The sequence below is a fragment of the Pholcus phalangioides genome, unplaced genomic scaffold, assembly GCF_987345545.1.
Source record: "Pholcus phalangioides strain wild (caught in Gottingen) unplaced genomic scaffold, Ppha-v1.0 ptg000011l_1, whole genome shotgun sequence".
Classification (NCBI taxonomy): Eukaryota; Metazoa; Arthropoda; class Arachnida; order Araneae; family Pholcidae; genus Pholcus; species Pholcus phalangioides.
The window spans coordinates 20,776,028-20,797,183 of NW_028301604.1; the positions used below are offsets into that span (position 1 = coordinate 20,776,028).

General features: G+C 32.2%; 1 protein-coding gene across 2 annotated transcripts in view; it reads right to left on the bottom strand.

The window, feature by feature from the left end:
• Positions 1 to 1,072: 1,072 nt before the first annotated feature.
• Positions 1,073 to 21,156, bottom strand: part of LOC149080208 (uncharacterized) — a 202,286-nt gene continuing 182,202 nt past the window's right edge. For both annotated transcript variants that reach the window (XM_089239257.1, XM_089239256.1), the window contains exon 23: positions 1,073 to 20,817. In XM_089239257.1, the coding sequence (XP_089095383.1) occupies positions 18,646 to 20,817 (2,172 nt within the window). In that variant the 3' untranslated portion in view covers positions 1,073 to 18,645. The remainder of the gene's footprint in view (positions 20,818 to 21,156) is intronic.

Here is a 21,156-nt window from a genome sequence, read left to right on the forward strand (position 1 = left end):
GTTAATGAACTATTACAAACAACTGAGTAATTAGAGATTTCTCTTAAGTGTTGAGCATTACCCCGCATTTATCACCAATGATTGAGGGCGTGGTTCATAAATTGTGAAACATAAATTAAGTGCAAAGTTGTAAAAATTCTGTAATTGTAACTTATTGTGAATAGAAAAATAAAATGGTCGAGTTCATTTTATTCATGTACAGTCCCTAAAAACTGCAAATATTTCAACCAATCATAACTTGTCAACACAGTGATAAGTTGCCAAAACAGTGATTTTATATATTTATATACAATACTTGATAAATATTGTATTTAAAATTATGAAATTTTTCACAAATAACTTTTCAGAGTGGGATGTGCATTTCAATAATTGGATGTTTTAGCACACAATGAATCAGTACTGCAAAAATTTTCAGTATCATTTGCCAAAAGAAAACATGTGCAAATGAAAATGTCAAGTTCAGTACAAATGATTTTTCCCCCTTAAAAAAAGGGGGGGTGGGGTGAATGAGAGCCAATTTTTTAACCTTTAAAAGAAGTCATTCTACAGAGAGCCTTAGACCCAATACAAGGATTAGATTCATCAAAAATTACACACAATTACCTATTCCAAGTTTTAATTTGGAAGATAGTAGTTATTTAACGCATACTCTAAACAACCCTAGACATACTTTCAGGGGTTAACAATTTCTATGTTCCACTATTTATTATATATATAGATGTTTACCAGGAGCATGTACAGTGTAATAGTCCAGATCTGTTCGATGTAAAATACCCACAGCCTTCTTCCAACATTACTGCAAACAAAAGTACTGTTAAATAATCTTACTAGCAAAATAAACCTTACATAAATGTGCTAAAAAACTTAAGAAATTTAAATGAAATGGAGGCACATTTGACATGCTCAAGTATTGTAGCCATATAGAGATAAGAAGATTTATATAACTAAGCTTCTGTTCCTAGGCAATTTTGTTTTTCTCATTTAAAATAACTGAAGAAAACTGTCCCACAGGTCTTAAGAAGGTAATTTCTTTATGGTTTACCACACGGACAAACTACTTCAAACACTATGCTACAATAAGTGTCACTTTATTTAAATAAATAATACGAACAATACTACTAATGAAAACACATAAAAACGGACAATCCGACATGATTTATCAACATATTGCCATATTCACCCCAAGAAAATAATCCATTAATGGATGGTAAACTGGCTCTACTAGATCACATCAAACAATGGTTTGCACAATAAAATATACAGAAGCAACATATTATACATATTAACAAACAAATATGCAACATCTTTTTTTTTTCTCTCTTAAAAATCATTTGTGCTCCTTGAATATCTGTTAAAGCTACAGTATCAGACCATTTATACAAAGTGGATGAAATTTAATTCAAACAAAACCTTTATTTGTAACATGAGAATTCGCAAATTGACACACAAACTTATATTGTTACTGTATAATGTCAACTTATCCAGCTGCCAAGATCTGTGTTCAACACAGACATGAAAATAATCTAGTCAGATTGAAAGATTTGAGTACATTTCAAGCATTAAGATGGTAACATAAATTAAAAATTGACATGATCTACAGAAATTCATGCAATTGAAGTATATATAAAAAAGGTTTTGTCACACAAAAAAAAAAGTTACATCACTGCTCAAGTCAATTTCATAATAAGCAGTCATTAAATAAAAAAATATTATATACACATAATCACCCGTATTTACTTATAATGGTGAATTCAATCATGTTTTCCATAGAAAGTAAATATAAGGCAAAGTTATATTTCTGAGAAACATGCACTGTACATATCTGAAACTGATTTTGATTATAAATGTCCTAGTACAAGAACACCCATGTGTCAAAATAATAATTGAATCTTATAAAAAAAATTACAAATACTTATTAAGCATAAGTCAGAAACTAAACATGGAAGAAAAAGAATGTGAAGTGGACTTGAAAAAGCTTCAATGTGAAATTTCATTTCTTTAAAACAAAAATTACATATTTATAAACAGAATAAACAAGTCAATGTCCTGAGATCAAGATAACAACAAATATATAACTAAATGTAGATATATAGTTGCAACACATATATATTTTTATATACATTAATGACTTCAAAAATAATCTGTACCTATAAATTTTCATTAAAAATAATTCTAAAACCCCAAGTGTATCTTATTTTAATTTTTCACATGATCATTTTTGCTGCACCATGATTAAATTCTGCACACAAAGAAACTTATAGCCAATTCTGAATGGCAACATTCTACAACTTTTTTCCATGTCTCTTGCTGAGAGAGTGGTATGTGCTAACCTCTTAGTAGGGGAAATTGGGTATTGAACTCGCAGCACCTTTGAACATCATCTGATAATGTTGATGAATGTCATATTTGACCTGTGCTACAACAATTGAATATTTCATGTGATCACTAGATGAGTGAATCTCCAAAATATATTTATATATACAAAAAAAAATTATTTTAAGAAAAAGGGAAAAAAAATTGAATTTTATGGGAGTGAAATAGAACCTATGCAGTGGGTCGTCATCAGGGGGAACCCCATGCATGGTTCAAAAAGTGTAGGCGTTTCTGAACAGTGGCTATGCCTAATTGCATTAAAAATACCAACCATTGTTCCTCGACGCCTGCCTTCTCAAAAACATGTTGGACGAAAAAAAGACAATGAAAAATGTTTAAAAAAATACAATATTAGAAAAATATATACACAGAGCTTCAGATTATAAGCTCAAAGAAGCATGAGAAAAATATATACAAAGTTACAGGAATAATTACAGTGAATATTTTACAAGGATTATGAAAAATGTCAAAAACATAAAAAGTTAAAAAATGTAGTCAAAAAATCACTGGACATACCTCAAGATATCCGGTGATTTTTTGACTTTTTAATTTATATTTCACTTTAATTTTTTGACATTTTTCATAATCCTTGTAAAATATTCACAGTAATTATTCCTGTAACTTTGTATATATTTTTCTCATGCTTCTTTGAGCTTATAATCTGAAGCTCTGTGTATATATTTTTCTAATATTGTATTTTTTTAAACATTTTTCATTGTCTTTTTTTCGTCCAACATGTTTTTGAGAAGGCAGGCGTCGAGGAACAAGGGTTGGCATTTTTAATGCAATTAGGCATAGCCACTGTTCAGAAACACCTACACTTTTCGAACCATGCATGGGGTTCCCTCTGATGATGACCCACTGCATAGGTTCTATTTCTCTCATAAAATTCAATTTTTTTCCTTTTTCTTAAAATAATTCTTTTTTGTATATATATATTTTTGAAAGAACAAGTGTTTTTTTTATCTTCATTTCTCTTGTATATTTTTATCCTACTATATATATTTTTTTTTCATGAAAGATATAGATATATCTCATGAAAAAAATATATATACCATACTTATAGGCTAATAACTTCATCAGTAACATTTAATTTGATATCCAGACTGTTTAAATGCTAAGAAAAATTTCTGAAAACCCCTATTATTTTAAAAATCATTGTGTTTTAAAATCCACAAATAAGTTAGCTTTTATGAATCAAAATCATATACACAGGGTGTACATAATTGAAGTTCACCTATCCAGAGCTGTCTACAGTTGTGAACTATCATCATCAGAAAGTTTTGAAATGCCTTAATGAAGGGATAGAAAAAAATTGAGCAAAAAATGTTCTGACATTCACACAAGGTGTCTAAATCAAAAACTATGTAGAGACTTTTGTTCTTCAAAAGGGCTTTGAAAATTTTTTCCATCCCATCATTAACCCCTTTTCTTACAGGCGAATTGGCAAGAAATTTGGATGCTCTCTATTTGACAAATCAGCAATAAATATAACCTTGTGTTCTAATCTAACCATACATTAGAAAAAGGGAAGGAAAAAAAACCAAATGAAAGAGTAAGACAGTATAAAAAATAAGGTGATAAGAATGTAGATACAAAGTTAGATTTCTTTTCACCCTCACCTTACCTGTTCTCTTTCACTCTTATAAGAAAGATACATCATATGCGAGGGAAAAAAATTACTATCAGGGTATACAAAAAACCAAAAGGGAAAAAATTGTAAGGTTGCCACAAAACTTTGGGATGATCGGGCGAGATGAACGAAAACAGAGCAAGCTTGTCTGAATTCATTCCATTGGCATTAGGATGCAATATTATGTCCTTTGATTGTAAAGTGGTTAAGACTTTCCTAAAGTTTTATGATTTTCTGATGTGTAATCAAGGTTGCAGACGGCTCAGAACAAAGGAACTTTATTTATGTACACTCTGTATGTGTGTGTGTGTATATATATGAGACACCCTGGTGACAAAGCACGTTTTGACCTACAACTTTGAAAGTTCCCTTCTTTTTATTTGCCAGTACAGTAAGGTTTAGAATAATATATAGGACTTTATTTCGTCAGTAAAATTCTTGAAAATTAAAATGTAAAAGAATTAATTTAAAAGTAAATTAAAAAGAACATTTGAAGAGAATATTTTTTTAATCTGTATTCAACAAAATATATGTAGTTTCAGGTACTTTTACCTTTCCAAATATATTTACCAGGCAAACCATACAGAAATTTTTCATGCACATTTCAACACATATTGTTTACTGTTATTAACTGTTCCAGTTCCATGGAAAGCAAGAACATTTTATTTGGAAAGTCTGAATGGCAATTTACTTCAAATCTTATTTAAGCTTTAGCACCATTTAGTTAAAACAATACACAAATCCGGTTTATGTGTATGTGTGTTTTTCTCATCATTTTTTTAGGGAACCTCTTTTCTAGTAAAATTTCATCACATATACACATGCCTGTACATATATTTACAAATACATACATATTCGTGGAACACATTTTAATGTTTTTGTGGCAATGACCAGTCAAAGAAATAAAAATTAACTAATTCATGTATCATAAATTACGTTCACATATCATTAATGTTTTATATATCTTTAGAGATTTAAGAATCTATCAGTTGAGAGATAAGTGACAACTGTAACACCCAGGACTTGAAACTCGAATAAGAAGTCATTAGCACACTATACTAAATTTTCATGAAAATAAAATCTAATGTTGAGGGTTTACAAAACATTTTAGGATTTTCTTCCAAACACTGATTTACATAGTTCACTAAAATAAGAAATATAATTTTTCTAGTTTGGATTGTCATACAGGGCAAGAAATTTGAATTTTGTAATTTCGTAGATATACAACAAATGTCAATGGCTGAAAAACTTAGCATCTAATATTGCAATATTTTTATCCAGAAAATTTTATTGAATGCTGTTTCAATCAATTCTCAATGTAAATTCGAATTCCATAAAAGTTTATCAAATTTTAAAGTCATAAAAATAATTAAAAATTCAGTCACCTGATACATATTTTAACAAAAATAAAAACTTGGGCCACTTTAAGATACAATGTTAATGCATCAACATAAAAAAAAAATTCTACAGAAAAATATAGCCAACATGAATTTTAATGAGATTTTGAGGTAGATACATTGAGGTTGTAAGGGTTTTTTAAATAAAGCACAAATCCTTTATTCTTAGCAATTTATATATGGCAGCTAGTTTTCAACATAAAACCAACCTATTCTTATATACGAGTACGTGCATTAGAAATGAAAAAGCATAAGGTTTTTGTGACTTGTGTTTGATTTAAATCAAAAACTTAAAATCCAATGAAAAAAATAATCCTGCAACCTATTTTTCATAAATAATAAATTGAGGTTGTGTGGTTTACGCAATCATAGTTATCACAGGCATAATATCAAGGTTCATTAAATACTAATTTTAAATGAATTTTAAAATGTTATAGCATTATATGGATACAAATAAATAAGATAATCTTGAAAGTATGTTTCAACACATAAATCAGGCAAATTATAAACTTTGTGGAAAACTAAATTGTATAAGAAAGTTCAAAACAAGCTTTTATAACAATAACCTCATGAAGAAAAAAATGTATGATTTTGGAAATATTTCCTGAACTTTAGTGTTTGAAATATTCAAGAACAATTTTGATTAAAAGAAGCCGGATCATTTTATTCAAACATAAGCATTATACCATAGTTAAAATTGGAATAAAAATATAAAATACTTTTTTCCATTCAGAAAATCACCAGCATGGCAGATTAAAATAACAAAATTCAAAAATTATTCGCATGAACAGCCAAACCCTGATTTAGCACCAACCCAGCTCAGTGCCAGAAATTTTTAGTAAACAAATCTTTCATACATGCAGATTACAATGGGTTAAACCAGCGGTTCTCAACCTTTTCTAACTTTCAGAGCATTTTGGAGTGAATAATTTTTATGGCAGAGCCCTCTGTTTAACTCGAGGAGCCCTTTTTAGTATATTATTTATATGGCAGTACCTTTTAGGCCTTTTTTTTTGTTTGTTTATTAAATTTATTGATTTATTTTATTATTCTCGAGTGGCCGCTGAGCCCCTGGGAAGTGCACACGGAGCCCCAAGGGCTCCGCGAAACACCGGTTGAGAACACTGCTGGGTTAAACTATAGTTTGATATAATGTAAAACTTGTTGTAGCTGCAGAATTCTGCAAAATGGATGCCAATGTTAAAGAAGGGTTAAATCATATAAAAGCTGATGCAAAAAAATGCAGTATGACCATTCTTCCTATGAAACAACTAATTTGAATCTGACCCAGGAACTAAGCATACGCAAATCCAATTACATGACATACTCATTTAGAAACTTCTAACACACAATTTGCTTACATACTTAAGGTTGATTGGGACATTCAAAAAGGAGAAAAAAAAATTTGTTCTGTGATATGGTAATAATACTATGTTATGTCAAATGTTTCTAGATTCATGTGTATCAAAGATTGATTTGGAAATTGCTTATGTATTTTCAACCATAAAGTAGCCAGCCACTGATTTTTTATAATGCAGTAATATTTTTACTTATTAAACTTTGTAAGATTCAGATAAAGAACGTAGGATACTAAATTCAACTATTACATTAATGCATTTATTCTATTAAAATAATTCAATCCCCACACACTGAAATTTGAGACTATAGATATCACAGCATTTAAAGTCATTGATGTCATTAACCCTTAATCTGCACAAATAGTTGGAGATATACCTCTCCATGCATGTAATATATATACAGTCGGTCCTCAGTATTAACAGATTTTGAATTTGTGGTTTCTGTATTTGCGATCTTCCCGTTTATGGGAAAACCCTGTTCCTGCATTTTTCTTGTATTGGAACAAAATATGAATTGCACATGTTAACGACAACTCTCCAGGCTTTTCTAGTACTTTTTCTGAAAGACAAAAGAAAAACTCAACACATTGACTATGCATAACAAAACAAAGTCAATTATGCATCATTAAGGTGGGAATGAATCTACTACACAGGATGTCCTCTATATGTCTTACAGTTATAACAAAACAGAGGCCTATCATCCAGTCACTTGATAAGGATATGATGCGAGCATCTAAGTATACATGTTACTTAATTGTAATGATTGTGCATCCAATCAAAGAATATGAAACGTCTCAAGTTATAAATGAATTACACCATTGCTAATGTCATTCGTGTCCCCATTAGCTATTAATATGGAGCAGCTATTAATATGGAAACAGTGAATTCATGTTGGAAGAAAACATTAACTTCAATTTGTGCCCGAGGACATTTCCATTTATATGGTACCAATTGAAAAGACTATAAAAGACATTTTTACGTTGATAAAGGATGGATTGATGATATGCACATAGAAAAAATCTAATAATTAATCAAATAGTGATCTAGATACATTAACAGAGGTGAAATTAATTGAGATGACTGCTTCTGAAACTTAAGTCGTATTCCTATGAAGAAGATAAAGATGAAGAAATGGGAGACCCAAGTTCACTATATGCAACATAGCAAATTGATTTCACAAGTTTAAATCATTAATGGATTATTACATTGACAAAGAAATATAACACATAATACAGATTCCCACATGTAGAAAACATGGTATAGATGAAGCATAGCCAATATACTTCACCATATTTAATTAAATGAAGAAAAAATAACAAGACATTACTGAAATAATAAAAGAAAATCCCCCTTCCTCCCAAAGCAAAATGTGCAATGTACATCACAAAACAATCAGCGCTGCTACAGAACAATCTGGAAGAACTTTAAGACAAGTGTATAAAAATGCTATTATGGGAATTTTTACTGCAGAACATTTTCAGTCAGCTGAGGGTTCGTTGCAGAACAATGCAAAACATTCTGCTTTGGGGATTACCAACATAAATATTTGGAGAAAAAGGTCTCTAAAGGTATATTATTTTCTAGAATACTGAAATATATTAAAAAATTACCCTTTGTTCATCTGATCTTCGACCACAATGACTGCATGTTCAGCGATTGTGGCCAATCAATGTTGCCAATCAAAATATTGTTTCCTCATTTAAATATGCAAATGATTTTTAGTGATGTCATTTTATTTCATCTTGAGATGGAAAGGTTCAGTGCACCAACTGTGCCTAGAAAATCGTCCATAATCTGAAGTATAAGTATCGTTTACAATCTGAAATGATAATTTACAGTCTGTGCCTTTGTTCATTTATTACCGGTAGATCCCGTTGATTATCAATGATGTAATATTATGTTCGAGTCCCTTGTGCAGGTTAAGTCTCGCCATACCTACGATGAATCACAGGTATTTTATTGCTGCCTTCAGCAGTTGACAGACTCTGTCTAATTTCAACTTATGTCCATACCATGTTTCTCAATGGGGGGAAACTGACTGGACAGTCTTCACTTGAGCTGATCGCCATACTTGGACTTTTGGAGGTATTCATCAGAGTGGAGGATCATCCAGCAAACTGACTACAAACTGATAGTTTGCATTGTGCAATGATGGAATTACTCTGGTTACTTGAACTTGATCGGCTGATTTGAATGTGTGGCTAAAATATCAGTGAGATCGTTCATTGTTATTTTTTGTGGGCAATGATTGACCTATTTTGTGATTCATATTTCACGATCACTGAATTTCAGTGTTTGAAATGTAAATTGTAAAAAGAAAAGGGAAGGAGGAATTTAATTGTTAGTAATAAGTAGCTTTTGATGGAATATATTGCTTCCTGTTTTTAATTTGTTGCCTGTGGATCATAAAGAATCTGGGCATGCAAGGATCATTGCATGCCGAGATTCTTTTTTATGATCCACAGGCAACCAATTGAAAACAAATGAAACAATGAAACAAATTGAAAACTTTTGATCATAGTTGCATCAAACCAATGTTTTTTTTATCCTCAGGCGCACATCCTGCTGTTTTCATTATACGCCTGAAAAAATTTTATGCTATTGGTTATTTGCAGATTTTCCATATTCCCAGGGACTCTCAGAACGTAACCCCCCCGCCCCCAAATACCAAGGACCCACTGTATACATATTTTAGCACAAGTTCTTTTTGTGAACGATAAATGGTAACTGCACAAAAATACAGGGTTAAAAATAGTTTAAATTTCCTAAAAACCAGTTTTTCTAGACTTACAAGCTAGCTAGTGGCAGTAAAAAAAGAAGCAAAGAGGACTAGAACATATATCATCTAAGTCGTTTATTTGATTTGCAGTGAAACCTAAGATGGACATTGTATTAGGCGGAAACCTGTTTAAAATGGAATAAAATTTAAATATAAAACATCTCTTTACATTGTTTTATACAGGTTCTCCACTGTATTTCAATAACTTTAAAAAATCCACCAATAAGCGATTGAGAAGGGTACCAAACTCATGGTCTATCAGTGATGGCAGCAGTTTAATGATAAAAATGTTCCTTGTTCATAGCTGAAGAATCGTGTATTTATCTTGCTGTGGAATTAAAGCTATATTTTGAATTTAGCTTTTGAATGTCATATGTAGTGACAAAAACATGTCTTCACTCAAACAAGAATTTCACTTCATTTTTTCTCCATATGTTTCAATTGTATTAAATTCGGAATAGTCAATTATTTAGAGCCCAGATCACATGTGCATTAGCATATTTTGGTATTAATGCATATAAATGTATGAAATCAAAGAATTTTCAGAAGTGCATATTTTCAAAAATCTAAGCTCAACTGACTATTTAAAATTTTTTTTAAAATAAATATTGCTCATAATATTTTCATAACATGGTTTTGTTTTTCTCAGGTGAAATCTAGCGAATTAATAGATGTTCATAATACTTTATTTTCCAATTATCAATTGTTCTATTGCGAGGCTATAAGAGAACGTGAATTTTTTTAGAAATAGTGTTTGAATACTTGTTACTGATAATTTGTTACTGAGCAGATACAACAAACTAGAAATTAAAAATAAAAAATATGTAGAAGTTATTTGCGTAGGCGTGGGGATATTTTTTTGTAAATGAATATGCACCAAAGAAATAGAAAATATGCATTTCAAAAAAAAAACAAAAAAAAACACATTTGCTTTTTTTCTGAATGGTGATTTTTTAATGAATTTTTTCTCAATTTTGGTACATATTGCAGAATTTTAAAATTTTTCAGGATTTTTCATTGCATAACTTATTTTGGGTTACTTGATGCATATCCTGTCATTTTCAAGTGCATATTTTTAGAGCATATATCACTGCTTTTTTAGTACATACACATTCATTGCCATACAAATTTGCACACCAAAAAGAGCTGTCCGTATGGAACAAAATTTGATATATGTGAGTACAACGGTGATAAGTGAATTACATGATTACATAATTAAAGCAAAAGAATCATTTGTTACAGCTCAGGAAAAACTACAAATGAGCGGAGGTTCTAGTACCCTGCTGGGACAACCTCTAGCTTGAATACACAATGTGATATGGGTGGGCATTGAAGCATACAGACCCGTGTATGGTGTCCTTCATCATCTCATTCCACAGTTGCCGTAAGTGCCTTTAGTTCAAATTCCTAGGCTGCCCAACTTGCCATCCCAAGTGATCCCAGATGTGCTCAATTGGTGTCAAATCTGGAGATCGGGCAGACCAAGACAGGGTGTTAGTGTGGCTACTACACCAAAAACCAACTCTGGCCATATCACTATATTGCAATTTGCTGCAATTAATGAGATGGGTTGAAAATCAAGACGCTGTCTATAACTGGTCGCCTCAAGCTGGTTAGGGAAAATACCTTTTCTATATCCTCCCTCGGGTTTGAACCTGGGATTGCGACAGCAACCTTCACAATGGTAGACGAGAGTCTTACCATGTTAATGTGGTGGAGATATTCCTGTGACACCCTTGCTGTGTGTCAAGCATTGTCCTGTTGAAAAATGCCTCCTGGCAGCCCTGCTATGAGTGGCAACACATGTGGCTGAAGGATGCCACAAACATGACGCTGGGCTGTCATGGTACCATGGATGAATATATTAGAGGTGACTGGGTGTCATATGCAACAGCATCCCGTAACATCACACTAGCTGTGCGAGCGGTGTACCACTGTATAGCGGAGGCAGGATTGAAGGGTTAGCCACAGGACCTCCACACACGTACGCGGTTGTCATCACTGCCCAAATTGAATCTTAATTTGTAGCTGAAGATGACCTGATTCGATTCTATTGCGGCCCAATCCTGCCGAGCTCAACACCATTCCAAACAGAGACGACAGTGAGTGAGTGTCATTGGTAGCACATGTAATGGGTGCCGCGATATCAAGCGCTCTTCAGCAAGGTGCCTCATGACAGTACAGACAGACACAGGCCTACAGTAAAGCTGCTGCCTGTGTTTGAATGGCGAACAATAATGCAGTTGGCGTTGTGTGTGCTTGTAGAGTGATGTAATGATCTTCTCAGATATTGGTCTGCCGAGGGCGTCCTGAGCCTGGCCACGTGCATGCAACCTCTTTCTCATCCACTGGTCCCAACACCTCACAGTAAAGTCAGATCTGCCTAAGTGGTGGGCTACTCACCAAGCTGAATACCCGGTTTCCATCCGATGATTCTTCCCTTTTCAAACTCTGACAGCTGATCATATTGTCTTTGATGGTGGCGTAACGGCATCCCTCTTCAACAAATTAAGTACAGGCAAATTACTCTGCGTACCTTTTTTATACGCCAAAGAGAACAAAGTTCAATGCCCTCTGGTAGCATTACACACTGCGCAATCATGCTGTGCATAGAATCGTTTGCATATCGGCCAGACATATAGCTTCGTGCCAAGTTTTGTTACGATCCAACAATTACTTCTTGGTGCGCAAATTTTTATGGCAATGTGTATAATCCGGGATCTAGTGATTATATTTTGTAAAAATTACATTAAATTTTTAGAAGAAATATTCCAGAATAACTAAAAATTATTTAAATATTTGTATCAAAAATATGTTTAATGCTTTAAACAATAACAAGATTTTAAAAAAACGAGACAATATACAGTTAAAAAAAACTTGTCCATTTAAACACCAATGCCCTCTTTGAACAAATAAAGAAAAGTTAGGCATTCTTGTGAATTTCTAAACTGGTATGATGCTCCACTCAAAAAGTGTATTTGTGTTCTATTTCAGGAAATGTAAAACATACTTTATCACAGTGTTGAACATGCACAGTTTTAAACATGATGGCAATATGGATGTGCATACACATTGCATTTCATTTTAAGTTCTTGTGATCTTTCTTACACATACCCCTTTTTTATTGTTATTCTTATTGCATATCTTCATAAGTTAGCATTGATTATGCTTGATTAAGACTTACATATGGAACAAACAGAAAATCATATCCAATACTGATATATGCCATGTAATTAGACTACATAAAAAAATGAAGAAATGGTCAATCCTACAAAAAATAAAATAAATAAAAAAAAAAATTAAAAAAAATTTCATTACTCATACATACCATAATATAGAAAATCTTTGGCAAATACAGTAATACCCCAAAATTATGCAATAGGTGGGACAGACAATAACTGTACCAGTGAAATTCCTGAAAGTTTTGGGGAGGACAAAATTCGACATCTAATTATTTAGTCGGACCCACTTATGAAGTTAGAAGAAACAGCCAAAATATTTGTAATACGTGAACTGTGTTATACCCATGCCATCTTGATAAGAGCAAATGAGCAATAGGAAATGGAAAAACTTTCATTATATGTGAAAATTCATAATATCTGTATTTGTTATATGCGAGTCTGACTGCACATAAATATTATTTGATTGCGAGAAAAATTTGGGAAAAACACCTGCCTTTTGGTAAAAATTTCAACCAAAACTAATTATTCCTGTACAATGCATTAAATGGGAAAAAATATTCCGATATTCTTTGTGATATCTAACTCGCCATGTGGCTGCAATCTGCTTCATAAAATTAGTACTTTAATACTTCAGTATTTTTTAAAAAAATCTGTGCAAACAAACGCCATGCACAAACATACAGTTTGAATGTTTCGATAACAGCTTGGTCCATTGAAAGGAATACACTACTTGTGTTAGGAGGCAAGAAAACTTTCACTCATAGACTAGGTGTAGTTATTAATAAACATTAAAATAATGATTTTTTTTAAAGAAAGGCAATAACATTGGACTGTGTATGAAACTTTGACCAGTCTGTAAAAATAGCAGATGCCATATAGGGGAAAAGAGGGGTAAGAGTAAATTTTTTTGCTGTTGGCTAAAGTGTTATCACTACAAAATCTGTGAATCGCAATAGTGCCCAATTGGCAAGGGAAAATATATTGTAAAAATTTTGTATGTTTGTTAATTTTTTTTAAACTCAAAATAAAATGTTCCAGACTGCCAGGAAAATGGCTGAAAGAGATCTTGGCAATGAGATAAGTCTAGTGGCAAAGTTCTGGTGTCCATTGATTCATGTTGGCACAAATGTAAATAAAAGTGACTATGACGAAGTTAACACACACATTTTGAACTGTCACAAGAAACTGTTATTATTGATAACACCAGTGATTCTCAAGGGATGTGCCACGGCTACTAGGAATGTCACCAACTATTTCCAGGGGTGTTGCAGCAAGCTGGTGATATTAACGTGTGCCTGTTCAGTGCTTTGAAGCAGTTATTTGTTAGACTATGCTGGGGAGCCACGGTCAACATTGACTAGGGTATGGGAGCAGCAGGCGACAAAAGTTTTAGAACCACTGAATAGCATCCTTGGTGTCCCCCGATTTATTAAGTAAAATATGAATTTGTCACATTAGCATGTTATTTTTATGTGAAGGCTTCTCTATTTTTTTTTCTGGATTGATGAAAGGTTTCAAGAGTTAAATTATTAGGACAAACATTTCCCTGAAGAAAAATATCCTCTTCACTCCAATAATATCCTCTACGTGTACCTAACTGGAATAGTCCTAGTAAAGATGTCGACCAAAATTAATTACATTTTTTTTCTTAATCCTCCTTTGGGCACAAGTGATCTAATAGTTGAATTGCACAGCTTTTACATTTCCTCTTCTCTCCTTTCTTTGATGACACTGGCACTAGCGTTATTGAGTAGCTTTCTCTTATAAAGTCAGGTTTGAGTGCGTAAAAGTCACAGTTCACTCAAAACCTTACTGAATGTGGGTGGTGACCAGTGATTTGCTAGGCTCTTGGCACCCGATTATGAAACATTTTTAAATTTAGGTACTTTAACCGCCCAATGCACAGGATTTAATTTCCTTCCATTTTGTGCACATTTGATTAGACAGGCACAGCCCTTTTTTCACGTCACCCAGAAACATTAAAATTTGTTTAACTGGTCTTATGTCACAAATACATATTTTTTTTGCAGAAAATTTTATGTTTTCTCTTTCATTGACTCCCCTAATAATGATGTTCATCACTTAGCAGTTGTATAAATGAGCTTAATTAGGTGTTTATTATTATTATTGTATGTGTGCCCATCAAACACATTGCAGCCTAACTCTGCGGTCAACAGATTACACCCAATGGAGGGTTAAAGGGCATTTTGACACACAATAAATACAAATCAATCTAATTTTTATTTAAGAGGCAGTTTTGGTTCAGGTTTGAAGAGGATATGGTGATGTTAGAATTCAACTGCATCCCAGGGTGTTGATATCCATGAGCGATTCAGAAAAACAATACGCAGCAGCTTAGAAAACGCACACAACTGTGATGCAATTCAAAATGAAATAAAATCTGTTAGTGAAGTAGCAAAATCCAGCCAAGCTCATAAAAGGATGAAAATGGTAATTGAATTAAAAGAGTCTTGAAAACACTGGAAGACTTTCAAAACTCTATTGATAAAGCTATTCTCTTAAAAAGTTTGACCGTGCAATCCATCTGAAGAGCCTGTGAATAATCTTACGATGAAGATTGGGTTTAGTGGCGAATATGCAAGTGGTGGAATGAGAAATGCTCTAGTTACAAAAGTACATGAACATTCGCTTGGGACTGTTGTTAAATCTTTGGATGCATGCTCTTACTCACACAACAGTTGGGAAACAATATTGCATTTTTTTAATAAAGTATATTTTATAAAATTTATGGGAGTTTATCTCTAAGTTTTATTTTTGTAATCAAAAATCCACTAGTTACCTCACCTTTCCCCTAAGCCTTAGGGTTTAATATTTCTAAAGTCACAGTAAAGTTTAAATTTATAACAGCCTATACTATAATTCTTAAAAATCAATGTAGTTTTTTCACATATGATATTCTCATAGACAACAATTTATACTTTATTATTGTTACCATATCACCAATAATCCCATGATTATGGTTGGCCCCAAAGCAGAATGTTTTGCATTGTTCTGCAACGAACCCTCGGCTGACTGGAAATGTTCTGACAGTAAAAATTCCCATAATAGTGTTTCTACACTAAACTTTTCTTAAATTTTTTCCAGATTATTCTGCAACGTACGTCACAGATTTTGGCATATTCTGCTTTGGGAATGGTTGGGTCTAAAGAATGCACATTTTTTTCTCAGAAAATTGCATAACTCAGAGTTTGCATAAGTTGGAATACCACTGTAATGCAATTTTTTTTCAATATCACTCTTTAAATTCTTTTTTTCCTGTATCAAAAAATAACAATATGTTTTTAAAGAAAAAAGTAATTACTCATAACAACTAAAAACAATTAATGGATTCTGAATAAATATATTTTATGTTAAAAATAAATATTTTTTGAGAAATATTATGCATGGAACATGACAGAAATTAACTTTCAATAAAATTTATAATTATTTTCAATGAGCATCAAGTCACATTTACAAAGCTGGGTTTTAGCCATTATATGTATATATATAAATAGGTTATTTCAAGTGATAGAAGCATTCACATTCAACACATTTACAAATAAATAAGACAATATACTTAAATTCTATTCTCCAGCCCAAACAGTTTCCTAGTTACATGAATATAGGAACATTGAAAATTAATGTTTTATCATAAATGAAGTAGGCTGTTGAGCAAACATTTACAGTAACAATATTGTGTAAATACCAGTGGAACATAAATGGAAAAAACGTGAATAAGTTTAAAATGAAAAATCATGCACAAATATTTCTCAAAATCTCATTAATGTTCAAGAAACTTTACAGTAAAAAATAATAAGAAATTTCTGTACACAAGGGAAAAAATATTTCATACAAAATTCTAAATCAATCAAAAAGATCACCAGTAAATGCTCTGTACTCGTGAAAGTACCTTTATCTTATGCATCTAGTTAATAATTATGTCAATGAATAAATACAAAATGGGACTAGAATACTTTATACTTAATGCAGAGGTAGTGGATTGAAGTTTTTGTTAGATATATTCAAGAGATATTTCAAAATTGAACAAACGACATAAATATGATCTTAAAATAAGAAATAAATAAAGAGAACCTTCAAATTGAGAATGGCAACCTAAACTTATAAGATAACTTTGCTTTGATAAAACTGCCAGTTTAAAGACCATGGGGTGTTGAGCAAAACATCCTAACGAGGCGGTTGTTTGAACATTTGTTAGCCAAAATAAATTTAAAATTTTTTAAAAAATATTTACTAACAAGGTTATTTTTTCACTTGAAAGTCTAGTAAAATTGAAAACCATTCTGAAAAATTAGTCAAATATGGAACACTATACAAATTCTCCTTGCAGAAACATGTAAAATAAGTTTATTTAATAAAAGAACCCCTAAAATTTTAATGTTTGAGGAAAAAATTGAATTTTAACTAGCTGCTTCCACTGCTTTGAAACTTTGAAATATGATACAATTGTTATATGTATCCAACATTTTTTTCACCAAGGGACAATAATACACTAGCTATTATAATTTTCTATTGCATAGAACCTTAGTAGACTTTTCTACAGAATGGGGAAAACACAAAGGTAAAACGCTGACTTTTCGAGTCAGTATATTGGACAAAATACACTTTCAACAAAACTTTCAATCTTTTTACCATTAGGGAAAAAAATAGTGAAAGAGAATAAAATTGATACCACTTATGGAGCTTACTTTTAAAAAATTTATACATGATTTTTCACTCATCTGAAATTGACAGTGTGCAACAATTTTAAGAATAAAATAATAAAATAAAGAAACTACGTTCACATAAACTCTATAATGCATGTGATTTCCTTGTGTAGATTAATACCTCAATTATATTAATTTTTTTTTTTCATGCGAAGAAAGGATTCTAAAATACCACAAAACAAAAGATTTTGTTTCCCATTTGATGGGGAGTTTAATTGAGTTTATATTCAAAGAATTCTAAAACTGGGAAAACATCCATGTGTCATAGAATTAATTGACCACTAGACATAATTCTGAATATTTTTATAAATAAAAAGTATTTGATCTAACAGGAAAAATAAATAAGTCAACATTGTATAAATTGAATGCATATATGAAAACTGCTGCCAGTTACGTCATTTTCAACTCATAACCAACATTAGCAAGTTTATTCTAACATGTCTGAATGCATGTACTGATGCCATATAAATATAAGAGACTAATTTTTATAAAAAATATGCACAACTGTTACTTTTTCTTCTTGAAATGAATCAAAACAAAATAAATACTAAAAAAAATAATATATATATATTTGTGACTCTATTTTCTGATATCCATAACAAAAAAGTAAATTTGCTTCAGAAAAAAAAATCATTTGAAGGTATAATTTCATTCACACATATAAATGACTCATACTTTGCACATGAGCAATGATTATTTGCATAAAGTTCATTAAAGGGAAATTTCCCTAACAAGTTCGTGTAAAAAAAAATAGCACAACACAACATTTTTCAAATAATTACAAAAATTACAATAATTACAGAATTTTAAATGACACAAAAGGTAACAAAACTAATCTACACTTATTTAACATGTAAATCCTCTCAACACAGTGAACAAATACATGAATATTTATCCATGGTAGTGATTAGCTCACACTACCACTACATATCATACAATATGACAGTTATACCATTATGTAAATGATTTAAACTGTTTGTAGGAGCAATGTTTTTAAAACATTGTATATTTCATTTCAAACAAAACCACAGCTCTATGCAGTTTTGGTCCAGAAATATTTGCGAAGAAAAACAGGTATTTTCTTGTAAATGAAAATACAATTTATCACACAGGCTGTAAGTGCACAGTTTCTATTTCTGTTCAAGCTCTATACACTAGCAACAAAACTTTGGTTAATGATAGATGATGCTGCTACAAGGTCACAACCCTGAGGGACAGGCATTAGACGTATGATCTAACCCCGACAGGCCAACACTAGATTCCGATTGGGATGTATGTGATGTAGGTTGAGGTATAGCGAATGATGAAGGTGTAAATGAGAACTGTGTGTTTTCATGGGCACCATAATATTGGGAAGACTGGCCAAAGGGTTGAAATGAAGACATTGATGGCTGCTGCATAGGCCATGCCTGTGGTTGTAAGCCAGAAATTGATGTCGCATTGCTACTCATATGAGCTGTCATTGGATAGATATGAGACATGTGAGGTAACCTAGAAGCTAACGAATGTTCTTGGTTATGCTGTAATGGATGCAAAGGTTGAGGATGTTGAATATGAAGCATAGATTTCCGTGCTGGATAACTCTGAAAAGGCTGGAAATCTGAATTTTCAAGGCGATGACCAAAGGACTGAAAATGATCATGAAGGTGGTCAGATAAAGGCGAATGGGCAAATTGGTGTTGCGAATCTGAAACCTGAGATTGATGCTGAGTACTTGGCACATTCATTTGAGAATGTGCAGAGTGTTGTGTTTTTTTTGGAGACTGCCGACTATTTGATTTTTTCTTTTTTGAATGCTGCTGATGTAGCTGTGTAGATTGTTGAGATACATATGGAGAGTTGGAGTGTATCTGACCATTCAAAGAGCTCTCTAGATTATGTTGAGAGGTGGGTTGTACATGGGGTGGATTTAGTTTTTTTGGAGATAATGTCTCATCCTGAGAATGTTTTGATGGTGGAACAGAGATATTACTTCCTTCATCTATCTTTGCAGATGCTGAAGACAAAGAATCCACTAATTTTGGCACATACAGAGATGCAGATGCAAGGTCTGAACATTCATTAGCCTGTTTCCCAGTTTCTGAAATCCTATTTGCAGAGTTGTCACGAGGAGAAGTTACCTGCGAATCCTTTTCTGTAACAGAATGGGGCATAGATTCTAAAGTTTGTGAATAAGAGTCAGATTGTATACTTTTTGATGATGCAAGATTTGAAAAAGGATTATCATGTGTGTGGCAGCTGGAAAAAAGAAATGACTGAGCAGGCATACTAACGGGAGTGTTTGAGAGTTGTTTTGTCACAGTTGTTTCACAAGCACTTACTGATGGTTGTGAGTAAGTGGGGTAAGAGGTAGAAATAGAAAGGGGACTGCTATGCCTATGTACAGAAAGAGCAGAATGTGATGAGAAATCATTTGATACACAGTTTGATGCTATCTGTACAGTTTGATGAGCAGAGGCATTATGAACAGAATCACAAGATGATGCCGAGACATCTGACGAGTCAGAAATTTTTCTAATAGTTAATGTATTTTGTGATGCACAAACAGATGAAATGTTTTCTGAATCAAAACTCTGGATATTTTCAGATGATGAATGAGAACTACTTTCAGAATCTTTGTTTGGTAATTCAATTGATGTCTGGTCATTTATTTTAGATGATTCTGAATCAATCAATGGCTTGATACTCAACTCTGGTGAACAGACTTTTGAATTATTAGTAACTTTATTCTGTTCTATACCACTTTCACTACTGTCAGCTGATTTTTGTAACAACTGCAAAGATGTAGGCAGTGAAAGTTGAGACTTCTGTGAGCTCTGTGGTTGTGTTGGAGTTATTGTAATCTGTTGTCTCTGAATATGTTTATTAGAAGAAATAGGAGGTATATGAACTTTCGGAGAGTGTTTAATCCAAGGTTTTTTTTTACCTTGCTGAGGTTGAAGTAACATTTGCTGCACTCTAACAGGCTGTGCTAGTTGAGGAGCGGATTTCTGCCGATTCTGTGGTGTTGGATTTATTGGCATGATAGTGATTTGTTGATTCTGTTGAAGCTTCAGAGGTACATCACATTTCTCTTTGTTAACGGGTAACTGAACTGTAGACTGTTGCTTACCTGGTGGCACTTTTCTTATTGTTATTTGCTTTCCTGGTAAAATTCCATGCATGGATTTGTAATCCTGTTCAACACCAACAGAATCTGTTGTTTCAGTAGATATCTGTAAACTGCTCTTCTTGACTAAAGGTTCGTCATCATCACTTAGATCTATTACTTCTGGAGTTGAGCTTTGAGAGTTCTGTGATGCTCCTGCTGAATCATTTTTTGGACCGAGGTACCGAACAGTTCCTCCACATTGTAAAGTTTGCTTTATAATCTGATAAATTTCAAATACAAAGAATACAATTAAGCACATATCAGAAAAACAAACAATATCATGAATATGTATCTAAAAAGATTTATTCTTTATTGGGGAAATATAAAATTTAATGGCAGTTAAAAAATAAAGAGCATATTTCTTGAATTAAGGTATCCAACAACCTTTCTTAGTACTTTTCTATACAGATAATGTCTTGAAATGGTGAAAACAATGATAAATTTTCTCGACCACCTATGTCATTTTCTATAAAAAAGTAATTTTATGTTATATTTTAAACAAAATTCATGCAATATTTGAAACATGACTGCAAAAAATTGTATTAATGAAATATTCTAT